General features: G+C 38.5%; 1 protein-coding gene across 3 annotated transcripts in view; it reads left to right on the top strand.

Annotated features, from left to right (window-relative positions):
* The window catches only part of GABRB1 (gamma-aminobutyric acid type A receptor subunit beta1), a 293072-nt gene that overhangs the window by 92343 nt on the left and 172944 nt on the right, over positions 1-27785 (top strand). For all 3 annotated transcript variants that reach the window (XR_010910015.1, XR_010910014.1, XM_060778482.2), the window contains exons 4-5: positions 2219-2439; positions 26595-26677. Coding sequence is in view for 1 of the 3 variants with exons in the window: in XM_060778482.2 (XP_060634465.1) it covers positions 2219-2439; positions 26595-26677 (304 nt within the window). In the remaining 2 variants the exon portion in view is untranslated. The remainder of the gene's footprint in view (positions 1-2218; positions 2440-26594; positions 26678-27785) is intronic.

Raw genomic sequence — 27785 nt, 5'->3', positions numbered from 1 at the left:
CATATATATTTATATATACAGGAAATAGTCCACTTGGACATAGCAAGGGAAGTGGGGGAGAGGAAGAAACTCCCATCTACTGATATCACAGAATTGTTGGCTTGTTGGCACAGAAGCAGAAGGGACTCATTGCAGTTTAATAGGTAGTGGAAACATAGCAGGAGGGGGAGGTATTGACAGGTTTTACCCCTCAACAGCTAGGGATGGGAGAATCGTAAGAAGGAGGCAAAACGGGTAAAGGAATGTACACCATGTCATGTGACAGGGACCATAACTGAACATGACAAGTCAGCTACGGTGCTAGTTTGTCTGCATCATGTAATAATTCTAAGATAATAATTATTGATAACTTGGCAGATCTGCTCCATTGACTTAGACAGCCTTAAAAGATACTCCCAGACTAGAATCTATTTTTAAATTATTTATTTATTCCATTTATATGCTGCCTTACTCCTGGATTAGGACACAATTTACGGTTCACAAAAGTTATAGTTATCAAATCAGAATTGCTTTATTTTATAGATCTTAGAAGATTGAGCATGGCTGTTACAGCAAAGTATCAAAATAAAGTCGATCATTGTTTGATCCCTATCATTAGGCAGTGTGAAGCCGCGGTGCCACCTCAAACAAGCAATATGAGGTGTTATAAAAAAAAAACACCAAATGGTCAGGTATGTGAGTAATCATTACAGGGTTGTTTGTTTACTGCTACAGATGAAAAAAGGGACTTGGGAGATTTTCTGTCTGTGGAATTAAAATAACTTGGCTGGTTTTATTAAGACTTAGAAAAGTTTGCCTTTCCAAATTTTGGATTTGGCTCCAATGCAGCATGGCTTAGGGATGGGGCTGCTCATCTCAAGCAAAATATCTTGGAACAAACCTGCAATGTTTGGTCTCTGGTTCATAAGCATGGTTTAGCGCATTTATTTATTTCTGAGCTGACGCAGTTTTTTCTACAAAGAAGACCGCAATCTGGCCTTTTGTCAAATTAGTTAAATGCCACTAAAGTCAATTAAGGTTAGGTGACCTATTTCCAGAATTGTAGGGAAATGGAAGGATTTTATTAGGCAGTGGCACTATAATAATTCTGAAAATGTGAAAAGAATAGTAGCTTCTTTGTAATGATAACCACCTACCCATCCATCTATCTCAAAAAAACACCCTATCTGAATCTCTTTCCTAATAGTACTTTATGTGGCATAGTTCTACCAATGAAGCAAGAAATCCTGTCTTAACCAAAGATGTCAGACGATACTGAGCAGAAAATAACACATCAAAACAACTTGATTGGTATCATATTAGGAATCTACTAGCAGGAAGGGGACTATGTCCTTGAAGCAGAGTTGCTATGACAAACAAAACAAAATAAACTACCCAAGGATGCTGAGTTACATTTTTAAAAAATATGTTACTAGTTAAAGCTGTCTACAGGATGTTTTTCACAAATATGTTATGTCACTTCATTTTCAGAAGCTGCATTTTTAACCAGGGACTTTGGCAGGTTCTCGTGAAAGGCAGAAATCTCAATAAAATCCTGGTTGTCAGAAGCGAAAAATTTATGGCCCATCCTGGATGAGACCAAACACAATTGGTCCATTCATCAAAAGCATATACTATAATCTTTCAACTGCCTTTTATATCAAATGATTCTCCTGTAAAAAGATGCCATTTACACTGCTATAAACCATGTACAAAAGTTAATTCAAAGACCCTATGAATGCTAGTAATAGGAGGTCAGCACTGCCCCACAAATAGCTTAAGATATTTTGTTTCCTGGCAAAAGACAATATTGTTCCCTCATTATTCCATTACAGACATTGACTGGAATGGCAAATGAACATTGCAAATGGGACATCAATGGGATTTTGTTTACCGTTACAGATTAGATCAATATGTTGGAGGATGCATCATCCTTCAACATATGGATTATGGGCAGATTCCAAGGCAGGAAAAAACTTAAGGAGAATGGCTTGGGGGAGGTCTGTCACTACTGCTCCCTCCTATCATCTCTTGCCTATGTCTGCAATGTAGGATCTCAGCCAACGTCTATGAAAAGATAATTAATATTATCACAACCGTGCAAGCAACATTCATCTGATCTTTTAGGCTTAAAAGTATGGTGGCAAGTACTGCAATCTTCAGATCATAAGAAACAGAAACTATGAAAATTAAACACAGAGAAATTAAATTACTTTTTTGTGTTTCATTTTTTCCCCAGGATTACACACTCACTATGTATTTCCAACAGTCTTGGAGGGATAAAAGACTGTCATACTCTGGGATACCTTTGAATCTGACTTTAGATAACAGAGTGGCTGACAATCTCTGGGTACCAGATACATATTTCCTCAACGACAAGAAATCTTTTGTTCATGGAGTTACTGTGAAAAACCGAATGATTCGGCTACATCCAGATGGAACAGTTCTTTATGGTTTGCGGTACGTAATGTTTAAATTTACTTTACATCGGCTTACTAAAATAAGTTTCCTCATAAGAACAGTTATATTGAAGGCATGATTGCACAAACTTTTTTGAAGTTCAGGTTGTTCAAAAGCAATATGTATAAACAAACGCATATACATTAAGTTAATTTTTGGTTCCTGATTATGTTAACATTTCATAAGGAAAAATATTCCACACATTACTCTTGCATTTCTTTTTTATCATGCTTTTATCATGTAGGAAACTTGACATAAAGTTATGCAGTGGAATCCTATATGACATATTTGTTACATTGTTGTTGTTCATTCGTTCAGTCATCTCCAACTCTTTGTTATTTGTTACATTTGTTACATTACTTACATATATCTAGCTATGTTACATTACTTACATATATCTAGCTATGTAGCAGAGACAGTAAGAAACCCCTTCACTAAATTGCATAGATGGGACGTCAGCAAAGTTGTCCAATGTGGATTGGTGCCCAGTGTACATCAAGGCCGAGAAGATGAGCATCAGAACTGATGCAATTAGCATTGAGGCCAATGCATATTGATCTCATTGTGCATCAGTCTTCTTAGCATTGTGCAGCAATGCACATCAGAAACTTTGCTGGCTCCCCTATGTAGTAATATAACAACAGCCCTATACTGGATATGGACATTGCACAACTGTGCAATTTTAAACTCACATAGTTAAGTCTACTTACAAAGGTATAAGTTCCCAACATGATTTTGGCCAATGTCTGTACAGGAAGGCCCACTTACCTGGTGGATTAGGGGCCAATGCGTTGTCAGAAAGCAGAATCAATTGAAAAGTAGGATTCGTTGTTTTGGCTAATAAATGCATTTTGGCTACCTAAAACATAAATAAGATTATATCACTTTTAAATTAATGATAAAGTTAGAAGAGATTTTTCACCCATTCAAGAATGTTTCACATAGGGGTCCACTCTTTCTGTAGGCAAATCTTAGGACTACGCATGTGTGTGTGAGCTTGTAGCAACAAGAACCAATGGAAGAGTAGACCCCTCATTGAATTAATGGAACTTGTCTAGAATTTGCAAGCATTACAAGACCAAGTTGTCTGAAAGCAAGGCATCAATGGCAAGAGAAGCTTGCAAAGGCATTTTCTCAATAGCAAGAAAGACCTTACTGGATGACAGTGCTGGTTAGACAACATGGACATAAACTGTATGTCATTTGCTTAACTTTTCCCACATCCTCCTGCGATGGATAAATGAAGAAAGTGCAAATCAAGTCACACTCCCATTTCCTTTTTGTTCTGAAAGAAAGAGAGAGAGAGAGAGAGAGGGAAGGTGTGCAGGGGCATTGGTCAAGGAGAGGGAAGCATTTAGGTCTTGCTAGCCCAACTCACATGAAATATCTCCACATATGAGCCTACCTGAGCCCTAAGGTGCTCAAGAAAGGCTTTTCTCTGAATCCAGTCAGGAAGGCTAGATGGCCTTCTCCTTGCAATCTTTGCATCATCATGCTTTTTTATTCCAACAGGCTTTTGAAAACTGAAGGTTTTAAAGGTAAGGGCTCTTAGGAAGAAGTTTTGTTGCTTTTATTGTTTTTTATTGTTTTAACTGTACTGGAATTTTAAACCATTTTAAGTGTATGTTTCACCTGTTTTACAATGTGTAAAGTTCAATTCCATGGTAACGTTGCTTGATCTTGTGCATCTTAACTCTATTGTATTTTCATTTATAAACCATTTTGGGTGTCATTTTGGGGGGAAGGGGGGTATAAATAAGTTTCCCCTCCTTCTCCATTTCCACCTCTTTCTTCTCCTCCTCCAATGGTTTAGACTTTAAATGGAGCAGCCAAGCATCAAAAAACCTTTGGTCTGTTACAAATCATTCAGAAAACACCATAGGAAATCTAAACCACCTTGTATTTACTTCTTTTTTCTAAACTACTTGGAAAGTACTGATGGTTTTTATTATGGAAATAAACGAAGGTACAGCTGTAGTACATATAGTTCTTACCATTTGTTTCACTCAATTTTTCAAATAATCCAGGTTTTTGAGGGGAAAGCCAATTTTTTCTGTTTATCCCCAAATTGCATTAAAATGTTTGAAATGTCAAATTAAATCTAAATGTTAAGTTTAGGCAACATGACTGTCCAAACGTGTATTCTAGAGCAGTGGTTCCCAACCTGGGTCTGTGGACCACCAGCGATCTGCAAGAATGAAAATATGGTTCATAGCCTCATTGTTACTACACTGTTGCCTCAAAACCATACAACAATGACAGTGACTAGTCTCTCAAAACCCACTTACAGTGCCAAGGGAATGGGGATGTCAGGAAGAGAGAGGTTTACTACCAATGAAAGATTACTACTAGCACATCAGCTCTAGATTATTAAATATGGTTTTCTGTGGGCGAGCAGATGGCGATTACTGGATGGCATATATCCTGTATCAGAAACTAAAGCTGGTGTGGTCTATCCAATGCAGTTTTCTGAATCACTACCCCAAATAACCAAACCGAAACTAAAGTTGACCAAAAACTGATTTGTTATTATTTTGGCACTAATGTTGGAGAGTGGTCCCTGGTCAAAGTGTCCCCTGGTCAAGTGGTCCCTGGTCAAAAAAAGGTTGGGAACCACTGTTCTGGAGAAACATATCGATAGGTCAAAAACAAAAATCAGTTTTCTGGGTCCCATTATATAATTTACCAGTGTTGGTTACTTTGTGATGAAGCATGTGGATTTGTATAATGTAAAAGGCAGGCAAATAATTTTAATAATGTAAATAACAATTGCATAAAATATTCTGAGTAGAAAGCCAAGCAGAATGCCAAGCCAATAAAGAGAATGCCAGTGCTTCTGTCTCTGAAGCACATATCATAGCAACCTAAACTTTTTTGAAGTATGAAGCATGAAGACTTGATAAAAAAATTATTTATTTACTGTATTTGTAAACCGCCTTTCTCAGCCAATTGGCGACTCAAGGCAGTTTCCAACAAATCAGAATACATAAAACATAATAGATAAAAAACATTAACAGTATAAGACATCACAAAAACAATAAAAGCAACATCATCAGCGTCTCATTTTAATATTCTAATCATTTCTCATTTGACTGTTGTTTGTTGATTTTGGGGGGAATTTCTGAGATTCAAAGACAGAGATACTTTTATTATTCATCACTAAGCCCCAGGGTTGAAGAGAATATTCAAAAATGTTTCTGGACATTCATGAAACCCTGATGTGAAGAAATCTGGGATAACAAATATCTTCACAGTGTTAGCATTATTCTGGATAAAAGTTGATGGTGTTGTACCAAAATAAATTTGCATGGAAAATAACATTTCGGCTGATTTTCCAGGCATAAAATGCTGTTTTCTTACCATAAAAGTGTGAATTTTATGGAAAATAAGTAATCAATTACACTATATCCTCAAGAGGAACAGCAGTTTTGTGCCCAAAATGATGCAATATGCAATTTCCTGAACAAAAAAAAGTTGTTTCCCATGAAAAAAGAACCAAACAAGCCTATGTATGAATTTTGCACAAAATGAGACCCAAACTCTGGATCGTTTTTGAAAGCTCTTCTGTTCTGAAAGATTTTCTTGCAGCGAGGCAGAATTGTTAAAATTAGTCATTGCTTCCTTCTGATATAGTCGTTAGGCACTGATGTTAGTGAAGAATTACATCCCTGCTAAGCAATGCTTTTCAGATTCTCAAAGCCTGTGTGCAAACATTTCAGAAACAAAAAAACACTATTCTGCATACCAAATATATAAAAGCTAGGCATAGCTGTGTGTTGAACTGAAGCCCAAGGCATAGTAGCAGCACAGAGGGGAAAGGAGTTGCACTGTCATTAATTTGGTACCACATTGCTTAATTCCTTTGAGAGTGATTCAGGCAAAAACTGTCATTAAGTCTCTCTCGGAAAATAGTAGACTTCACTGGTGTAGATAAATGATTTTTGGAAAGGGAGGGGGAAGCTGGTATTTCAGTTGTGAAATAAAAACGAGGCATCCATCAAGAAATGGTTGATAAATTCCAGAATGTGGTTATCATTTGTTAAACAGAGCATGAGGAAAATATGCCTTTCTAATTGCCTTCAGTCTTCGTGGCTGCTGCTCCTTTCCATCAAACTGCCGGGTAAAAAGAGCTTAAAATCAAGTAGAATGCTTAGAGGGATGTTCAGAGATAGCAAAAACAACAACAATAACAACAACAACCACGCCACAACTGGACTATCTTTCTGAGTAGCTATAACTGGACAGCACTAATGTAAATCTTCATAAATTTCATTCTCACAAGCAAGGATTAATAATTGTACCATTTTCCTCTTTGGAATGAGAAAATTGTGCACTTTTCAAAAACTATTGGCAAGGTTCTTGTGGGTTTTTTCGGGCTATAGAGCCATGTTCTAGAGGCATTTCTCCTGACGTTTCGCCTGCATCTATGGCAATGTCAGGAGAAATGCCTCTAGAACATGGCTCTATAGCCCGAAAAAAAACCACAAGAACCTAGTGATTCCAGCCATGAAAGCCTTCGACAATGCATTGAACTATTGACAACTTTGCACATATTCTCTGATTGAAAATGCACATTTTTCCAATGTACACAGTATTTTGTGTTGTAAAAATGCTGCTTCTGTGCAGGAAAAATTAACATGCTTTCTGAAAAATAAGATTTTCTGTGCTGGAATTTGGTTTTCCAAGCAGAAGTGGGGTTTTTTGTGAGTCAAAAAAATACTGGTTTGTTACAAGAATTTTGGTTTCTGTATAGAAGTGTTGTCCAGAATCCTGTGTGGCTTTTTGTGTGTGTGTGAGTGTGTTAGGAGCGACTTGAGAAACTGCAAGTTGCTTAAGGTGTGAGAGAACTGGCTGTCTGCAAGGACGTTGCCCGGGGCACACTCGGATGTTTTTGATGTTTTATTATCCTTGTGGGAGGCTTCTCTCATGCCCTCGCATGGGGAGCTAGATCCTCCAGTGGCGCAATGGTTTAAACCAGGGGTCCTCAAACTTTTTAAACAGAGGGCCAGGTCACAGTCCTTCAAACTATTGGAGGGCCTGATTATAGTTTTAAAAAACATGAATGAATTCCTATGCACACTGCACATATCTTATTTGTAGTGCAAAAAAACACTTAAAAACAATACAGTAATTAAAATGAAGAACAATTTAAACAAATATAAATGTATTAGTATTTCAATGGTAAGTGTGGGCCTGCTTTTGACTGATGAGATAGGATTGTTGTTGTTGTGTGCTTTCAAGTCGTTTCAGACTTAGGTTGACCCTGAGTGAGGGCTGAGTAAATTACCTTGAAGGGCCATATCCAGCCCCCGGGCCATAGTTTGAGGACCCCTGGGTTAAACCCTTGTGCCAGCCGAACAGAAGACCGACAGGTCAGAGGTTCAAATCTGGGGAGAGCGCGGCTGTTACAAATGCATAATCTGATTATTCACCCATTATGGCTTTGTATTCACCCCTAGTTTCACCCCATCACCCCTAGTTTAAGGGTTCTGCATAGGCCCCATATCTGCACTTACTGGGACACAACCACTTTGATGAATGGGAGCTTGTCCCCTCATCTCTCAAGAATTAACAGGCTGAGCAATCTCTAATGTGAGCAATTGCCTGTGGGAGGGAGAGTTGTGACAGGGATTCTTCTACCTGTTGATTCAGAGGTTTCTCACAGGAGAAGGTGGAAATGGAAGTCAGTTGCCTAATGTCAACAGCATGTGCATTTTTGTGAGCCTTAACATCAGTAAGGGTTACAGACTGTTGAAATGTGGGTGAACCCAAGAATTTCAACCCATTGAGAATAAATCGGCAAGCTTCTAAAAAAATTAATTTCCTCTTATCATTAAATTTGGGGCTCAAACTCATTCATGATTTCTGCAATTTAACTTGCAAATATCCCCACCTGATTCTCACACAGATTTTATGCTACTACTGCACCTTTGACTATCCACCCTTGCAACTGAATTCCTCATCCTGTATAGGGGAAAGAAAATTGGACATCATTTATTCACACTGAAACCCATGTTTCTTGGTTCTTCTTGAAATATATTAGTCTTGTCATCAGTATGCAAGTTAATTCAATGCAAATTGGAAATCTACTGTAAGGTACAACTTTAATTACTGCCCTTTTCATCTCTATTTCTGTGAGAGACTTTTCAAAAAATGCTTTTAATGAGCTCTGGAGCCACAATCCTCAATCGACTGACTGAAAGGGGAGGAGGAAAGTCCAGTGAAATAAATTAGTCTTCTTCAATGTAAAGAATTTGAGAAGAGCAAATTCAGACAAACAAAATGAGTTGCTGTTTATAAATGTAATAAATCAGCATCAACCAACAAATCAAAAGAGACATATTGTTGGTGCAAAAAGTCTGAACTGATATAGGAATGATAAACATGGCTTATTAATAAACATGATCTTCAAAAGTAGTGAAGCAACCAGTCCATGCTGATTCCCACAGATTTTCCAGATGAAAATTTGGAACACATTTTGAACTTCAACTCCAGAAAGCTCAGCCAGCATGGCCAATGTTGGAGCTACAGTCCATAACATTTGGAAGACCTTAAGCTGTTTTTGAAAATGGTTTAATGTGCCCTTTGAGCTTAAAGAGCATTTCTCCTATGCCAACCTTTTATCTTCCAGAAACACCAGCAAGCTTGACCAAATGTCACAAATTCTGGGAACTGAAATACCTTGTGGTACACACACAGTAGTGAAAGGACAATCCCATTACTCAGGGAGAGACATTGCAGGATTTTTGGAAACTTTAAAAAAAAACCTGGAGCCAGTCCTACTGGTTCCGGGTCTCCATTGCTGCATTTAAGCATTTTTCTCTCCTTACCAAATAGACAGATAGCATCAGCAGCTTTGACAGCAGGTTTACTTATGAGATGATGGTGAGTGATCAATCTCCTCCCTAATCCTCATGGAAGAGTGAACCTTATTTTCCTCCCAACTGTATTTGGTTAGTCTAGAACAGTGGTTCTCAACCTGGGGTCCCCAGATGTTTTTGGCCTACAACTCCCAGAAATCCTAACAGCTGGTAAATTGGCTGGGATTTCTGGGAGTTGTAGGCCAAAAACATCTGGGGACCCCAGGTTGAGAACCACTGGTCTAGAACCTTGGTCCATTAAGTGTGATGTGTAGCCACAATGGGTCTGATACAGTTACGTAGTGAACTAAGAAGTCCATGTAAATGAGCCCTATGTGGTTTATGAATGAAAGAAAAATTTCATGAGAGAGAAATGAAAAATATTAGACTTTTGCTGGAGAGAGTGGCAGGATTGAGAATGCATTCATCTTTTAAAGCCCAAGAGAGAAAATGACAGTCCCAAATGGCCAAAACCTTTCTGCAAATTAATGTTTTCTGATTACAAATACAAGGTCTCATGTACCAGATTTTACAATGCTTGCACATTCATCCTTTGGGAAAAGAACACACTATAACATTTCCCTAATTAATGCAAAATCGGGTGAAATATAAATATAAATATAAATATAAATATAAATATAAATATAAATATAAATATAAATATAAATATAAATATAATAATTATAATAATAATAATAACTTTATATTCCGCTCTATCTCCAGATTTCAGGGCAGATTCCAAACATAAAAGGCAAACATTCAATGCCCCAATACAACAACAATACATCCATACTAACAAAATTTATACAACCCAACATATAAATACAAATTATAACTTAACAAACTAAAATTAAATAAAAAGCACAGCCTGTTATAACAGACATAAGACAAAACATCAAATGGAAACAATAATTTCCCATTTCTTTGGGGCAAATTGATTCATCATTGCTCAAGATATCTATTGAGCTGGTGGGGTGAGCAGGGCACGGAGCAATGCTATTTCTAATTTCTGATATACTCACATGTCATTGTGTCTTCAACAAAAGTGTCCAAACTTCCAGGAAGTGCCTACACAAACACATTTAACACAGCCAGTGTTTGCACTTTAATAGGCACACTCATACAAATACCTTTCTTGAACTTAGAGTGTAAGCATACTGAGAACATATACTATATGATTGTGTGGCATCCTCATATAACAAACTGTACCTGAAGATATAATAAGCTCTGCACTGGCAGCACAGAAAAAAACCACTTTGATTTATTTTATGGATCAAACACACAGTGTCAAATCAGATTTAGACAACATAAGGCAAGGACAAAGAAGTAATACCATTGTCACCTTAAATAATGGTGGCATTGTCAGATGCTACATATTTCCCCCAACAAATATACCCATCATCCCAAACAATGAAACATCACTCAACAAAAATCGAGGCATTCCCACCTGGGTAGTTGTGATTTGTTATATTTGTCATGTCAACAAAGATGTTCTACTTTCTCCAAACAGTGTGGCAGCTAGTTTAGCCTTTTGAGAGTTGCAAAATGATTGTAAAGCCACATTAGGCCTTTCATACAGTAGTGGTTCACATATTCATAAACAGCACTTGAGTGGAGAAGGCATGGATGGTCAGGAAAAGGTACCAAAGCCATAAAAACACAGGAAGGCAGCAATTATGTTTAATGAGTAGCAAGCTGCTTTTCATTTTCTGTTGCTCTCAACAGCACAAAAAGAAGCAAACTCCTTTATATATCTCTGGAGTTTATCTGGAAGGCATGCAATCTCTCCAGAGATGCAGTGGAGTAACACCCAACAAATTTAATTATAGTACACATCCTTTCTGTTGGTTTAACTGAAGAGTTTCCTTGGAGGTGATAAATAACTTTGCAAAGTAAATAGATAAAGCTATTTATATATTTTTAAAGCTGGGCACTTGATGCCTCAACACTGCAAAAAAGGTATCTAAATTTAGGCCATCATGAAATTCAGGAGAAAAATTCTAAGTCTATATTCCCATCTTAACATTCACTAGAAAGAAAATGCTTGTTATTCTCTGCCTTATATTGATTCTCGTATTTCTATTACTATGGCAGAAGAGGAAAATAAAGGATATACTTTTGTATTGTTTCAGCTTGTCACCACATTTGTCAAGATAGGCAGGTTGTCCATACAGAAGGCAATGACATGGAAATGAAGTCTTGAGGTGATACAATGGCCCATGCTATTTCAGAATGTTCTCAGTTGTCTTGAAAATCCCAAAAGTGGACTTAGTGCGTGCTATGGCATATAAGATGGCAGGGAGAGATTTCCATGCTTGATTCTTTTCCTTTCAGCACCAGAACTATAGTAATATAGCAATACTAATATTATGAATAACAATAAGAATGACTATAAAATTTGGTCTGAGTCCTGCAGTGGTAGTAGCCCTACCATGTATGGTACAGATTTAGAGTCTAGTTGGAGAAACCATAGCAAACCAATATCCGTTTTGAAAGATAGCTGAATAAACTACTGTGACTACTTGAATTAGAAAATGAAATACCTAGAAATACCCAGACCAGGTAAAGATGGCAGACTGCAGACTTCTTCCCTAATAAAACCCTGGGCAAGAAATCACCACCTGTGGATTATCACTGGTCCAAGATATCGTGGTCTGGTGGTGACATTCTTCCAGGCAAGCAAGAAGCTGAGGATGTTTATGAAGACCCAGTTTCTTCCTCTGATATTTGCCAAGGCAAAAGCAGAAGAGATAGATGAGGTCAGATGAAGAAATACCCATTACAGTGTGGCAGCTATGTTAAACCCTCAGCAAAAGGAAATGCCTTAACTGCTATTTTTAAGGAAGAAAGAAGATTTTACCTTGTGAGATTCTTTCTTGGCTGCTGGATAATTAACTCCCATAAGCGTTAACTTCTGTTGTCAAAATATGTGAGTCATCTAGATGTATTATTATCTAGAGTTAAATGAGCTGATGGACTTTTAAGAAATGCCAAGTCTTCCTTTTTTGTGGTGTAATAATAATAATAATAATAATAATAATAATAATAATAATACTTTTTTATATATCCAGCCACCATCTCCCTGAAGGGACTCGAGATGGCTCACAAAAGAACTCAATAGTGCAAACATATAAAATGCAACAAAGTACATAAGCAAAATAGCACAATAACAACAAAGTCCACATAAACAAATTACATAAAGTATCATATGAAACCCCTACTGACTTAAAAGATTCAATAAGACACATTATAAACTAATAGTATACATATCCACCAAAGGGTTAAAGTTTTGGTTTTCTTTGAAGCCAAACAAAAGTAATTTCCCAGGAATGAACACACCAGAAGTAAATATTTGAACTTCTTAGAGTATAATGCCTCCCCTTTCTAGGAGGAGTTAGTAACATAACAACAGCTATCCAAAAAGCAACTGAAAAGGAAAGAAAGAAAGAAAGAAAGAAAGAAAGAAAGTCTACTCTACTGCCACCTTGTGTTTATCTATAATGATTTAACAATTCAGAAACAAGAACAATTGCAGAGCGGTTGGATTCAGAATCAATTGGACTAATGCAAATTTTGGGTGAATTGAGATCAATGAGAAAAGGATTAATATTGGAAACAAAAGAAATGTGTAACTCTTTGGCAAAGTTGACTAGGGAACCAATTCTGGCCAACCAGAACTTGGTGAAACCAAAATTCAGAATACAGAAGAAGGTGGGAAGTTTGGAGAAAACCCTTATGGCATCAGAAAGGAGGTTGACAAGATTTCTCAACTGGTCTGGCTTGAACTCAAAGAGAAAAGTTTGCATAGAAAAGCAGTGACTAAATTTGTAAGAATGGCAGATTCGTGACTCAGCTATGCTGAGGAAGAGTTGTGGAAACATTGAAAGGGAAAATGAAGAAAAAGAGGATATCCTAAGTGAAGTGTTTCTGGATGCAGATAATCAGGAAGATTAAAGATGAAAGGTTTTTATAATGGCTGATGGAAATGTATGAACTAATTGAGATTGACAAATTTATTAGGCTGATAGAGTGGGAATATTTGTTTAAGAGATATTTGGGATTTACTGATTAATATGGTTTATCAATTTTGGAGGGGGAATTCACAAATTGTCAGATTTACGAGTGAGTACTTTGTTATTAAATGTAGAAATGTGACTCTACAATATTCCTTTAAGGGGAGTTGAGGATTTAAAACTAAAAACACCAGCAGACAGAGTGTGAGATGACTGTAGACTAGTCCTTATGTTTGCTGGTTAGTCTTGTTTTACTGTATAAGCTAAGTGTGTATAACTGTGTATTGCTGATTTTTTTGTGTTTATATATTCTTTGGGTTGGTATTTTTGTTGTATTAGTTAAAAGTTGATAAGTAGGATTTTTGAAAAATTGCACAACTTTATGTGTTATACATTTTTATATAATGTATAACTTTATCACGTTATTATAGTTGTACTATGGCTTTACTTTTCTCTCAGTAAAAATTAGTAATAAAAATGACATCTGGTTTACAGTAGAAAAGTTTATGAAAGAAACAGAATGGGTGATCCACCTGTCACACTATTTCAGAAAGATAAGATTTATTACACTTTCTAACTAATATTTATTCAAAAGTACAGAAATACAAAAATAATTCATTACACATAAGCTGCAGAGGACAATCAGCCAAAATGTTTATAAAATGTATATAAAACTACCAAGACTACACAATGATATAATAACTACTACCAAACAACAACTGTGATAATTTTTTTAAAAACCCACACAAACACAGAGAACAAAAAAACACCAAAACTTTATAAACTTCCCACTCATCTGAAAGTTATTGTCCCATGTTAGTCTACCCCCTCTAAATAATGGATTAAACTTCTATGATAGGCAACATTTTACAAATTCATGAATCTCACAGTTAATTAATACTCCCATCATTATTGTCAAAAGGTAATGAACACGTCAGTCTTTTATTTATGTATTTATTTATTTATTTATTTATTTATTTACAGCATTTCTATCCTACCTTTCTCTACCCTGGAGGGGACTCAAGGCAGCTTACAAGTAGGCACCCATAAGAAGCCATAAGATACAATAACAAATATATAAATAGAGTTATAAAATACATTAAAGCAGTTTAAAAACATATAAAACAATACATTAAGAGTTAATCACATGATCCATTAAATGTAGTCCAGCCGTTCCAGTTAGTCAGTGCACATCAATTCCATATCTTTCTATTTCTCAAATTCTCCAAATGCTTGGTTACACAGCCAGGTTTTTACTTTCTTACAGAAGGTCAGGAGGGAGGGGGCTGATCTGATGTCCCTGGGGAGGGAATTCCACAACCGTGGGGGGGGGGCACCACTGAGAAGGCCCTGTCTCTCGTCCCCACCAATCGTGCCTTCAAGGAAGGTAGGACCAAAAGCAGGGTCTCCCCAGACGATCTTAATCTTCAAGATAGTTCATAGGAGGAGATCTTTCTTAGGACCCTTTCACACAGCCATATAACCCAGAATATCAAGGCAGATCATCCACAATATCTGCTTTGAACTGGATTATTTGAGTCCATACTGCCATGTAATCCAGTTCAATGTGGATTTTATACAGCTGTGTGGAAGGGGCCTCGGTTAATTAAGGATTTTTCCTTAATCAGCATAGTCAATTTGTCTATCAGTTCTCACAAATAAGCTTCTCTACATTCAACAAGACTAAGGATCCTTCCACATAGCCATATAACCCAGAATATCAAGGCAGATAAGCCACCATATTTGCTTTGAAGTGGGTTATCTGAGTCCACACTGCCATATAACCCAGTTCAAAGCATATAATATGTGATTTTATACAGCTGTGTGGAAGGGCCTTACTCCCTAGTGCAGTGGCTCTCAACCTGGGGTCCCCAGATGTTTTTGGCCTTCAACTCCCAGAAATCCCAACAGCTGGTAAACTGATTGGGATTTCTGGGAGTTGTAGGCTAAAAACATCTGGGATCCCAGGTTGAGAACCACTGCGGGCCTAGTGAGTATATTTGGGATAGCAGATTTTAAATGCCAGGTACCATTTCAAGATGAAAACCTTTCAATCTGGTAAGAGGAAAAAATGGGAAAGGTCCTCTTACTTTACTTATTTAGTTACTTGCTTACTTGCAAATCACCCCACAGTGAACATGTAAGAGACAAATCATGCCATTGAAACCAAGGACTTCATTGGACGGAGTTTAGGGAAATGGGGGAAATGGAAGAAAGCAGGGAAATTGCCTTCTTTGCATGTAGAATCGTCTTCTTCTCATGGGATTCTGTCTAAAAAATACAATTTATTTACTGCCATCACCAGAATCACCTCCTCCCGCCTCTAACTTAGCCAGCCATAGAAGAGACAAAAGTCATTGTTCTTAAGGCAGACATTCCTTCTCTGGGCGCCTCTCCTTCCCCTCCCAATCTCCTTATTCTCAATCGTGGAAGTCTGAAACCTACTAAATACGAAAATTTACTGTAGTTGGTTTAAAAAAGAAAGAAAGACAAAGTTAAAAAGCTAGCAGTAACACAATTTCAAAAGCCAATATTACTATAAAGGAGAAATGACAGGAAAAGCAAAGTAGTGATATTGTGAATTTGTGATATCCCTGATTTTTAATTTTGATAGAGAAATGACAATGCTTGGTAGAAAACTGGTCATAGGAATTCCCACTATTCCACATCACTGAAGCGATTCGACATGGGCAAATTTGACAGATCCCAATACATATTTTTCCTTGCTTTCTCCCATTTCCGTATGAGCTCAGAAGACAATTTCTCCCTGACTTCTCTTTGTATGTGTGCGTGTCCCCATTTCTACCTACATCTAAAACAATTCATGACAAAGCATGATGGACAATAGAAGTCTGTTTGCATTATTTGATGGACTTTGTGATGCTTCATCAGGGAACTGTCTTAAAAGTGTTTAGAAACTGAAGTGGTGGATTGTATGTGATAAACTCCTTAGTTGGATTTCCTCCCTCTGTTCCATGCCGAGAAAGGCAATTCTTTTCTCTTGATGCTTTTTTGAAACCTGCCATTTTCAACTGTTCTTGAAATGGAAAGAAAAGCACACAGAGACAAAACTGTGTGGTATATTGCTGTCAAACACAGCTGTTGTTTGCAATAAATTTTGCTTCCCACTCATAGACAACCTTTATTACAGTAGCTTGTTTTCTGGACTGTAGTTATAGCTCTGTCAGGATTTCTGTTATAAATCTAATTTGATTGTATTTATTGTCACACAATGAAAAAGGCCATCTGTACTGACATTTCTTCAATAGGCCATAACCTTGTAAGATTTTTTTTCCATAGAAAATACAGCACAATATGAGTTTGTTGTTTTCTGTTTTCCCAGCTTTTGGCAATTCACCTTCATGGCACTTTAAAATAGGCTTTGTTTGATTCAGCTATGAGCTAGGGCTTTACATGCCAAACCCCATAAGAGGGTGGCATGTGATCTGTGAGCAGCTCGTGGCTCTCATACTTTTCTATGGGACCCACAGCTCAGTTTGGTGACAAGCTGCTGAAATTTCACACTGCAATGCTGGTGGTATCTTTCCAAACATACACACACACACATTTTCACCACAAAGGAAGTTCAGAATCTTCACAGTTTTAATGGCAGTATTAGGGTTTGTTTGAGGGGTTTTTTTTGGGGGGGGGGGGATTGTCACCAGATTTCTGCAGCATATGCCAGCAGAGCTATCCAGCTCCTACCAGGAGGATTTGGTAACTTCAATATCAGTGAGATAACAAATCTACTAAAGATTTCTGTCTCAACGTCAGGAGAAATGCCTCTAGAACATGGCCCTATAGCCCGAAAAAACCTACAAGAACCTAGTTTCTGTCTCAACTTTAAAATAAATTATCTCCCGAATAATTTCAGCATCTTAAAGATCTCCTGACATGTTCAGGCAAAAAAAAAATCAAAACAGGCTCCTTCCACACAGCTGAATAAAATCCCACGTTATCTGCTTTGAACTGGGATATATGGCCGTGTGGACTCAGATATCCCAGTTCAAAACAGATTTTGTGAGATTTTCTGCCTTGATATTCTGGGTTATATGGTTATTAAGCTTAGTTGATCCAAAAAATGGTTCAAAACTCATTTTTGATGTAGGGGATGCTGGTGGTTCGATTTGGAATTGAATTTCGAATTTTTCCCAAAAAAATCAGAATTTTCCGAAATTTCTAAAATTTCTGAATTGCTTCGTTAATGGCGGAGGCGATTGCACAATACAAGAATAACAGCATAGGCATGAAAGTATGGGGTTCCTAGTGTCTTCTTAAGCAACTGACAGCAAACAAAGAAAAAACAACAAATAGTCCTGAGAGCTTTTGGGGGCTTTTGAGCTGATTTCACCAGTTAGGGAAGTATATACAGGAAAGTATGGGATTTCTAGTGTCTTTTTAGGCAACTCACAGCAACCAAAAAAATTACAAACAGCCCTGCCCTTTTTGCCTTGGAAGCTGATTTCACTACTTTGGGAAGGAGAGCTTGTGGTCAAAGAGTGGCTTGAATTGATGGGAGATCTAGGGTATTTTTTTGAGGCAATGTAAACACAATGCAACACAAAGTAAAAAAAAACACCAAGGCCAGAGAGACCACCTACAACGTTGGCTTTTAAAAATGTTGGAGTGAGTGCTTTGATTCCTCCATGTTGCTCCTTCCACCCACACCACTCACTCACACACTACCCTCATGGTGCCCACCCAACCCAAACCTCAACAGCAACAACACACAAGAGGCAAGGCAGGCTGCCCACTGCCCAGGCAGGCAGGCAGGCAGCTAGACACAGCTGGCAACCACCCTTCTCCCAGCCCTTCTTCCTTTCTGTTTGCTTGCTTGCCTGCCGTGCTCTTCTTCCAACCTCCCTTCAACACATCCTCCCTTCCCTTAGTCTTAGTCTTAGTCTTTCCCTTTCCCCTTCTCCCTTTCCTTCCCGGCTCCAAATGAGCCTCTGAGCCATGTGCTCCCCTTTATATACAGCAATGGCTGACAGTGCTGAAACCCCTCCCCAAAACTTCTCCCCTGATTGGCTGGGAGGGGAGGCAAGGAGCCTCCCAGCCTCCCAGCACTGAATCATTTCCAATTCACTTCCTGGGTCGTAACAAAACAAAAAAAAGCTTAGGAAGGGGAAAGGGACTTTCAGGGTTTTAAAATGTTTCAAAATCACTTCAAAAAGGTAACTTTAACGAAATTATTATGAGTACTGAGTAATCCGACGCAGCTCTATCCATGCCTAATGGCTATGTGGCAGAGTCCCTAAAGTGGATTAAACAAGTTTACTAATCAGTCTCCACTGAATCCCAGCTGATGCTCAAGTCAAGGAAAATTGGCTCCTGAACACACTGAAGTTGGGATTACAGGTACAAAACCTGCTTTCTGGGATGGATACTGAACAGTGTGTAAATGCCTTTTGTGTGCCAGGATTCCCAAGGCAGAGCTGAAAACTTCATTTCAACTTTCTGTAGACGTAGTTCTCTTTGTACTTCAGTCATTTCATGCTCCCGTTAACCAAGTTCTGAAAGCAACTTACATAAACAGAAACAAATAAGAAACATAAAAACACCGAAATAGAATAAAATTAATAACAATGATTGATGTGTAAAAGCAGCATAAAACCATTTCAGCTAGACAGGAATCATCTTAGAAGCTGAAACAGATGAAACACTTGTAAAAAAAAATAGAAAGAAGTTTGCCTAGCATCAAAAAGTTGTCAAGATAGATGTCAAACAAGTCTCGCTGAGAAGAGCATTCTATGACAAGGATGCAAAGTCTATCCATAAATTTTATCAAGCTCAGCAAAAAAGGATTCCTTGACAAAATAAACTATTCTACTAAGAAAATGGTCAATCAATGTTAGATTTTTCTCCATTTAAAAAATATTGCAAAAATAGTTTACTGGTACAGAGAGAGTTTCTCCTCACAAAACCCAACTTTTAAAAACATGGATAGAAAAGATTGTTCGAAATGGATACATTCATTCATAATCCTGCCTTTTCCCCAGGATGGGTCCTATTAATGTTCTATGCCAAAATACTGATTTCAGGAGGGAAGAGTCCAAAAGTGCAAGAATATTAGTAAAAAGTGAGTGGAAACTCTTGTAATCCTACCTGGCTGAGTTTTTTTTAAAAAAATATCTTTTTTTGCATGTAAGAACATCATAAATGTTGCATGTAAGAACATCATAAATAGAGATATACATCCCTATTCTATCATCACAGAGCTGCCAGTGAAAAAGCTCTTTTTCCACTGTATTGCATTTAGAAAAGGCAATTGGAAAAGAGTCCCAGATTTGTCGTAAATGCTGGTTTGTTCCTTTAGAGAAGTGGTTCTCAACTTTCCTAATGCTGCAACCCTTTAATACGGTTCCGCATGTTGTGGTGATCCCCAACCATAAAATTATTTCCATTGCTACTGCATAACTGTAATTTTGCTTCTGTTATGATTCATAATGTAAATATTTGATATGCAGGATGTATTTTCATTCATAGCACCAAATTGGGCACAAATATTCGATATGCCCAAATTTGAATACTGGTGGGGTCGGGGGAAAATTGATTTTGTCATTTGGGAGTTATAGTTTCTGGGATTTATAGTTAACTTACAATCAAAGAGCATTCTGAACTCCACTGATGATGGAATTGAACCAAACTTCACACACAGAACTCCCATGACCAACAGAAAATACTTGAAGGGTTTGATGGGCATTGACCTTAAGTTTTGGGAGTTGGAGTTCACCTACATCCAGAGAGCACTGTGGACTCAAACAATGATGGATCTGGATCACACTTGGCATGAATACTCAATATGCCCAAATGTGAACACTGGTGGAGTTTGGCAAAAATAGACTAGACATTTGGGAGTCGTAGTTGCTGGGATTTATAGTTCACCTGCAATCAAAGAGCATTCTGAACCCCGCCAATGACAGAATAGGACCAAACTTCCCATACAGAATCCCCATGACAACAGAAAATACTATGTGTTCTGATGGTCTTTGGTGACTCCTCTGACACCCTCTCGCAATCTCCCCAGGGTTTCCGACCCCCAGGTTAAGAAACACTGCTTTAGAGACATATTGGGAATTAAGCACAAATGTGCCCATGTCTTCTGTCTCCTGAAATCTATTTACTTTTAATTTTGCAGTGTTGTTTTTCTGTTTCATAAGAACCAGGAGAAATTGCAATGATCTTTAGAACCCTGCTTACAAGAGAATATCTCTTGCACAGCTCAACGTGCTTCGCAAAGAAACAGACCTCTTTGATAAATTAACAAAGCCTTAAGCAATGTCCCCAGAAAGAAATTCAATATCATTGGCATTTAATACAATGAATTAATGCCTTGTGGAAAGTGTCCCCCTTCACACAGTATTAACACACAGGGCCTGTTTACCTGACAAAATATACCATACCCATCTCAATACTGCCTTGATCCTGGCACATGCCTTTAGCAGTCAAAGCACTTATTTGGGGCTTTAATGTGATTTACCAAAATTGCATTCTTTCTCCAGGAAAATCTGGTCTATTATTCTGCTTTGCTATGCATGTACAACCTCAATTGGGGTAGATTCGAAGGAGAAGGGACAAGCAAATTACTAGGTGGCAAGCGTCACCATTTTTTTTTAACATATCTAGTGATATTTGCTGGGGTGTATGCTTTAATGTGATATACCAAAATTCACTCCTTGCTCCACACGTTTCCAGAAAAATCAAGTCTATTACTTATCTGAAAGGCTCAGCTGAGGAACTGGTGTATGTTTTCTGACATCTCTTTATTTTTGTTCTTGGAAGCAGTGGAGGGAGGAGGGAGGAAGGCAATGGCAAATCACTTCCTCCAAAGTAGTTTGCCATTGCCTTTCTTTCCCTTTTATTTTTCTACTGAGAAGCAGGAGGAGTAGGAAGGAAAGTCCCTGACTGTTTCTTCCTGCTCACATTTGCCACTGCTGCTTCTTCTTGGTGGAGACGAGGAGCAGGGCCTTCTCGGTGGTGGCCCCTCCCCTATGGAATTCACTCCCCGGGGAAATTAGGTCATCGACATCCCTCCTCTCTTTTAGAAGGAAATTAAAAACATGAATTTGGGACCAGGCTTTTGGGTAATCTGCCAGATGGACAAAGGACAAGCGACTACTAGAATCGATGGATCTGACAATGTGGAATTGAATTTACAGACTCTGAGCTGCCAAACGTTGAGCACTAGATTGGTTTTATGGATTGTGATGTATAATGGATTGTTTTAACTTTTTAATTACTGTTTATATATGTTTTATTTTTATCTTATTGTTGTGCTGGCATCGAATTGTGCCTTTTGTAAGCCGCCCTGAGTCCCCCCTCGGGGGTTGAGAAGGGCAGGGTAGAAGTGTGAGAAATAAATAAATAAATAAATTCTTGGTCAAAAAATTTCCAGTAAAGCCCTGCGGAGGAAGTTGCTTGTTCAGAATAAAGTGCCCAGCCATGAGATCAAGAATGAACTAGTAGATCACGTTCCTCACTATTGATCTCATGGCCAAGTGGCTTGTTCTGATATCTAAGGCCCCTTTCAGACAGCTGAATAAAATCCACATTGAACTGGATGATATGGCAGTGTGGACTCCGATAACCCAGTTCAAAGCAGACATTGTGGATTTTCTGCCTTGTTATTCTGGGTTATACGGCTGTGTGGAAGGGCCCTATGCAAGCAACTTCCCCAGCAAGGCTCTGCTGGAAATATAGCACCAGGCAAATCACTTTGGAGGAGAAAAACAAATAAAAATGGTGCTGATTCAAATTCAGGGTGTGGACAGCAGTATAGTTTCAGTGTGGTATATTGCAGCGAAGGGCCCTTCCACACAGCCCTATACCCCAGAACATCCCACAATATCTGCTTTGAGAGTGATTATCTGAGTCCACACTGCCATATATTCTAGTTCAAAGCAGATAATGTGGGATTTTCCACCTTGATATTCTGGGACATAAGGCTGTGTGGAAGGATCTGTCGGCCCCTTCCACATAGCTGAATAAAATTCCACATTTTCTGCTTTGAACTGGAATATATGGCAGTGTGGACTCAACACAGTTCAAAGCAGATATTGTGGGTTTTTCTGCCTTGATATTCTGGGTTATACGGCTGTGTAGAAGAGACCATAGTGTGGCTGTATGAAGATGAATCCAAAGCAGCTCTAAGCCTAATTAATCTGAATTCTTTGGGTGGTATAAAGTAGCTCACAGTCCTCCTTAAACAGTAAGATGCTAAGTGACATAGGAGGCACTTACTCTGTTAAATAATAATTTTAAAAACTTTATTTATACACCATTCTATCTCCCCGAGGGGGATTCAGGGTGGTTTCCAAGTAACATCACCAAAACATATAGAGTAAACAGCATAACATAAAATTAACAAAACAACATAAGCATAAAATTATACAAGAACACACATAACAAAATCAATTCTTTATTGATTAGTCAATTTTGACCATATCAAAACATACAAAACACACAAAACATACACATTTGCCCATACATACAGTAAAACCATATATGAATACAAGAACACATATATCTTAAAAATAATCCTGCCTGTTCAGAGCAATTAAAAGGCCAGACTGAGGCTAGTGCAAACTCAAAATATGAGGGGACCGGGAATTAAGTACAGTGCTATGACAGGCTAACAGCAATAGCAGGTACGGGTCTGTGGCTGTTCATTTCCAGGGCCTATTGAAGGGATGACCGGGGTAATAGGTAGGATGTATAAGGCCATATTCAACAATGTTTGGGGCTGAACTAGAACTGGTCATTCTCAAAGGCTTGTTGAAACCACCAGGTCTTCAAGCTCTTACAAAAGGAGGGGAGGGATGGGTCCTGTCTTATTTCCCTCAGAAGGGCATCCCAGGGGCAGGGGGCCACCACCAAGAAGGTCCTCTCTCTCGTCCACACCAACCGTACTTCTTTTCTTTTCCCCAAGTGGTGGGAAATTCAAGAAATCTTCCCATAGTGTTATATTCTTTTTGCAGAAGTGAGAACTGGAAATTCGTGGTGTATTCTAAAGTGTATCCTCTGTTTATCTTAAACACATCCTCTGTTTACTTTAAATGCGTACAGGCTGAGAAGAAACAGTATGCCTACCTACAGCAAGCACGGATAGCTCTACCCCAAGGGCAGAGTCAAAATCACAGATGGATTCGTGAACCATTGGCACTCCATATAAATTAGTAATAAGGAATCCACATTCAGACTGTGCAGTGTGCAATTAATTGCCTGAATAACGACCTGCCAGGACTGCAGTAAAAATTCTTTTTTAAGCATTCCATATTGTTGGAAAAGATGAGAATAACAAAGAAAATAATATTTTCAAAGAAAGAAGAACAACCCAAGCCTAGGCTGAAATACATTCTCCCCAATCATAAATCAAGGTACCCGTTACCAAAGCCAACATGTTCCTTTCAGAACCCAAGGCGAAAAATCCCACAAGAGTTTTTCTCATTCTCAAGTAATAAAATTTCATAATTAATGCATTACATCGGTAACATTTTGCAACCTTTATCATTACATCCCAAGGCTGATGCCTGAGGCAGTCTGTCTCATTCTAGCTAATGATCAGGTTGGCAAAAACTGTCTAATCCAAGCAGAAGCCGCTACAGCGACCTTGCTTTCACCCACACCCTGCCTTGAACTATAAAATCAAATGGAGTTGGAAATGGTTTTCTTTGGATTACAATCTCACTGACTGAAGGATTCTGGAAGTTATAGTCCCCACCACCAAGAACATGAGAGCAAGAACATTTAGAACGGTAGTATGAGAATGCACAAACTGTAACCCAACAGGAAACTGAGCTTCAAATCAGGAAATCCCTAGTTTGAGCCTTGCCTACAGGTTCCATTTTTTTCTATTTTTCAGGGCAAAAAGTATGTACTTCCATGTTTTCCTCATTAGTTAGACTTTGCAATTTTGTATTTGAATTCTATACTCTTTGCCATTACCAGGAACCAGGCATGTAGCCTGGGGCTTCAGCCCCCCCCCCCCCCGAAATTCTCATGGTGGTTCGCGAAAAGGCCTTACTGGTTCATTATTTAAACTGTTATGTTTATTCATATCATGACCTGATCACCATACTCAATATATCCCATATGCATGGGGGTATTGGGGTAATGATAAAAAAGGTTTGCTAGGGTAGACCCTCTTTCACTCAGACTCAGCCCCCCCCCCCCCGAAACTCAGCCCCCCTGAACCTCCCCTGAAAAAAACTCCCCCCCCCCCAATCGAAATCCTGGCTACGGGCCTGCCAGCAACTGCCTCTAGTAAAACTAACTTTGTAGCATAAACACAGCACACCTCCTATGACATCAGATTTTAGCCCTGAAATGTCAGGACCTGGAATTGTCCTGATATGCTAACACTATGCTTGCTTCTGACATGAACTCATTAAATGGCCTTTATGGTCAAGTCATAATACAAAAATGAAGAAATCTTACTGCATGCAACAGTGCAGTTAAAGATACCTTGTCTCCAACTCAAGTGTCTAATATCAAAGTGCAAGGACATTAGGCAGGAAAATCTAGCAATGTTTCTCCTCATTTCTAGCAGAGAAAATGCAATAATAGAAAATTAAATAACTAAACATTTGGAACCCTTTTGCCTAATGATAGCGTGAAGGGAGCACTGCGAGAAATAGCTGAGGGCAGCACTGAGTGCCATAAATGGGAACTGCTGATGGACAGTATGTTACAAAAATAGAGATATCTCTCTGAGAGAGCCAGACAATTATTTATTATTATTTATTTCAAACATTTGTACCCTGCCCTTCTCAACCCCTGGGGGAGGGTGAGCTCTGGGCAGCTTACATCCAGCACAATTCGATGCCATTACATATAAACAATACATACTGTATTGCATACAGTAAACTGATTTCAAAATTAGTTTTAAAATAAAAAGTACAGTAATGAAGGCAAGGTTTTGAGTTGAGACAGTTAGGGTTTGGCTTTGACAGAGACAGCATGTGGATTTGACAGAGGAGGAAACAGTTGACAAAGGACTTCATCAGACATGTTGCTGGGCATGTTTAGGCTGAAGAAGAGAAGGCTGAGAGGAAATATGATAGCCATGTATAAATATGTGAGAGGAAGCCACAGGGAGAAGGGTGCAAGCTTGTTTTCTGCTTCCCTGGAGACTAGGATGCGAAACAATGGCTTCAAACTACAAGAAAGGGGATTCCATCTGAATATGAGGAAGAACTTCCTGACTGTGAGAGCCGTTCAGCAGTGGAACTCTCTGCCCCGGAGTGTGGTGGAGGCTCCTTCTTTGGAAGCTTTTAAACAGAGGCTGGATGGCCATCTGTCAGGGATGATTTGAATGCAACATTCCTGCTTCTTGGCAGGGGGTTGGACTGGATGGCCCATGAGGTCTCTTCCAACTCTTTGATTCTATGATTCTATGACATCCCTCCCCCTGAACCATTTTGCCAGCAATTGCCAGAGAAATGTCAGAGGCATGGAGCACCTCATGGCATGCCATGTACCCTTCCCCCAGCAGATGGGGAAATGGGACAAGGCTCTCTATCCCCATTAGATGGGGGGAAGTGTTGCAACACATGTTGCCCTTTCACCATCAGATGGAGGAACAGGCAAAAAAAAATGCAGGTAGCTCTGTCAGAGCAACTGAAAATGCAACTCACCTTGCATTGGTGGCGAGGAAGCGTCTTGTGATATGTTCCCAACTGAGACCTCTAGAAGAACTCACTGGAAGATGTTTTGAGCGTGAATCTTACTATGGGAACACAGCCAGACATTTGTCTGATCCCCTCTACTCTCCATCAACCACAGGGGTGATTTTGCAGCAACATGTTGTGTCCCGGAGCCATATCGGAATTTTTCATACAAAAGATCTTGGCAATTCTATCCTAAATGCAAGATATGTAGTTGAGAAAGATCTTGTTCTAGGACAAACATATATTTCACATTGAAGAAACAATTATTGTAGTAAGGGGTCATAATCTCATTTGGCCTGCACAACTGTAGTCCAAAAAGTAACATTTACATAAAGGCACCAGGGTGTTGTAGGAAATGTATGAGAGGTCAAGTATTTGAAAGTTAAGGTGTTGAGTATACTAAGCTATCATCAGTCCAAACCAGCATGGTCAGGTCTTGAAATTATAAGAACTATAGTGGTGCCAAATGAGGAAATGCTTTGTTATCTCCAAAAAGTCATGTCACATTTTTCAAAACATGTTTTTTCCTCTAGTGGTAAGTGTTTAACTGGAGCTGTATGCCCATATATCCTTGCCACTTTGTTATAACCTTTCTCTTCCCTTTGATTTTTCAGGATCACAACCACAGCTGCCTGTATGATGGATTTACGTAGGTACCCTCTGGATGAACAGAACTGCACGCTGGAAATTGAAAGCTGTAAGTTGTCTTCCTGTTTTCCATGCCATATGTAAAAGTACTACTACTACTACTAATAATAATAATAATAACAACAACAACAACAATAACAACAACAACAACTTTTTTTATACCCCGCTACCATCTCCACAAAGGGACTTGGGGCGGCTTACTAATGTCCATAAAAACATAAAAGCAAAGCAATAAAAACAAATTAAAATAGGAGCATTATAAAATACAACAACCAAAATAAAAACACACTAAACATGACAATATAGAGCAGAGTGCAACTGGAGCTCCTATCAGACTATATTCAACATAAACCAATAACCGGATTTCCAAGATGGACCTGGCCAAGCTATATAAGGGCTGGGCAGGGGTAGTGCAAATAGCAAACCATAGGGCCAGGGCAGTGGATAAAATGCAAAACAGAGTACTTCTAACGGCCTAGGGACTGAGTATGTATGGCTAATATAAGCAAATGTGCTCTGAAACCAAATGCACCATGGAAGAAGAATACAGCAAAGTACAGATGTAGCATACAATGAGCCCTAACCAATTTGCTTATATTATCACTTGCTTTCCTTGAGATATTTCCTAAAGGTTATGGTATATGTTTTAGGCTAGATCTACTATTAACCTATTTCCAAAAAACTGCAAATGTCATCTGTCTTTTAAACATATCTTTAACATTGGGCCATAAATAGACATTCCTACTATCAAGCTGCTTCTAAAACAATTACTGTTCATGAAAGACTTTTCCATAATCAGTTATATCCGTATCTACCATACAGTTGCAACTGGCTCTATATTATTTACCATGATTAGGGCAGGATGAAAATAAATACATTATAGATGAGCACCAGAACCCTATATCACCTTTTGCTCAGTGTATTTGTACATATACTTCGTTAAGTGGCAAGAGTGCTAAAAAAACAAACAAACACTTGTTAATGAACTGTGTTAATACATATTGGGACAATAGCAAGCATGCCCAATACACATTGGTGCCCGATGCACATGGGGGCGGGTGCGCATTGGACATTGATCCCAATGAATAGTGGATAGTGGTCACTTTTGGAAGAGTGAAGATACAAACTCTGTCTCCATGAGCAACCTCCGCAACAAG

The sequence above is a fragment of the Anolis sagrei genome, chromosome 5 (assembly GCF_037176765.1).
Source record: "Anolis sagrei isolate rAnoSag1 chromosome 5, rAnoSag1.mat, whole genome shotgun sequence".
Taxonomy (NCBI): domain Eukaryota; kingdom Metazoa; phylum Chordata; class Lepidosauria; order Squamata; family Dactyloidae; genus Anolis; species Anolis sagrei.
This window is presented reverse-complemented; position numbering and strand designations above follow the sequence as displayed.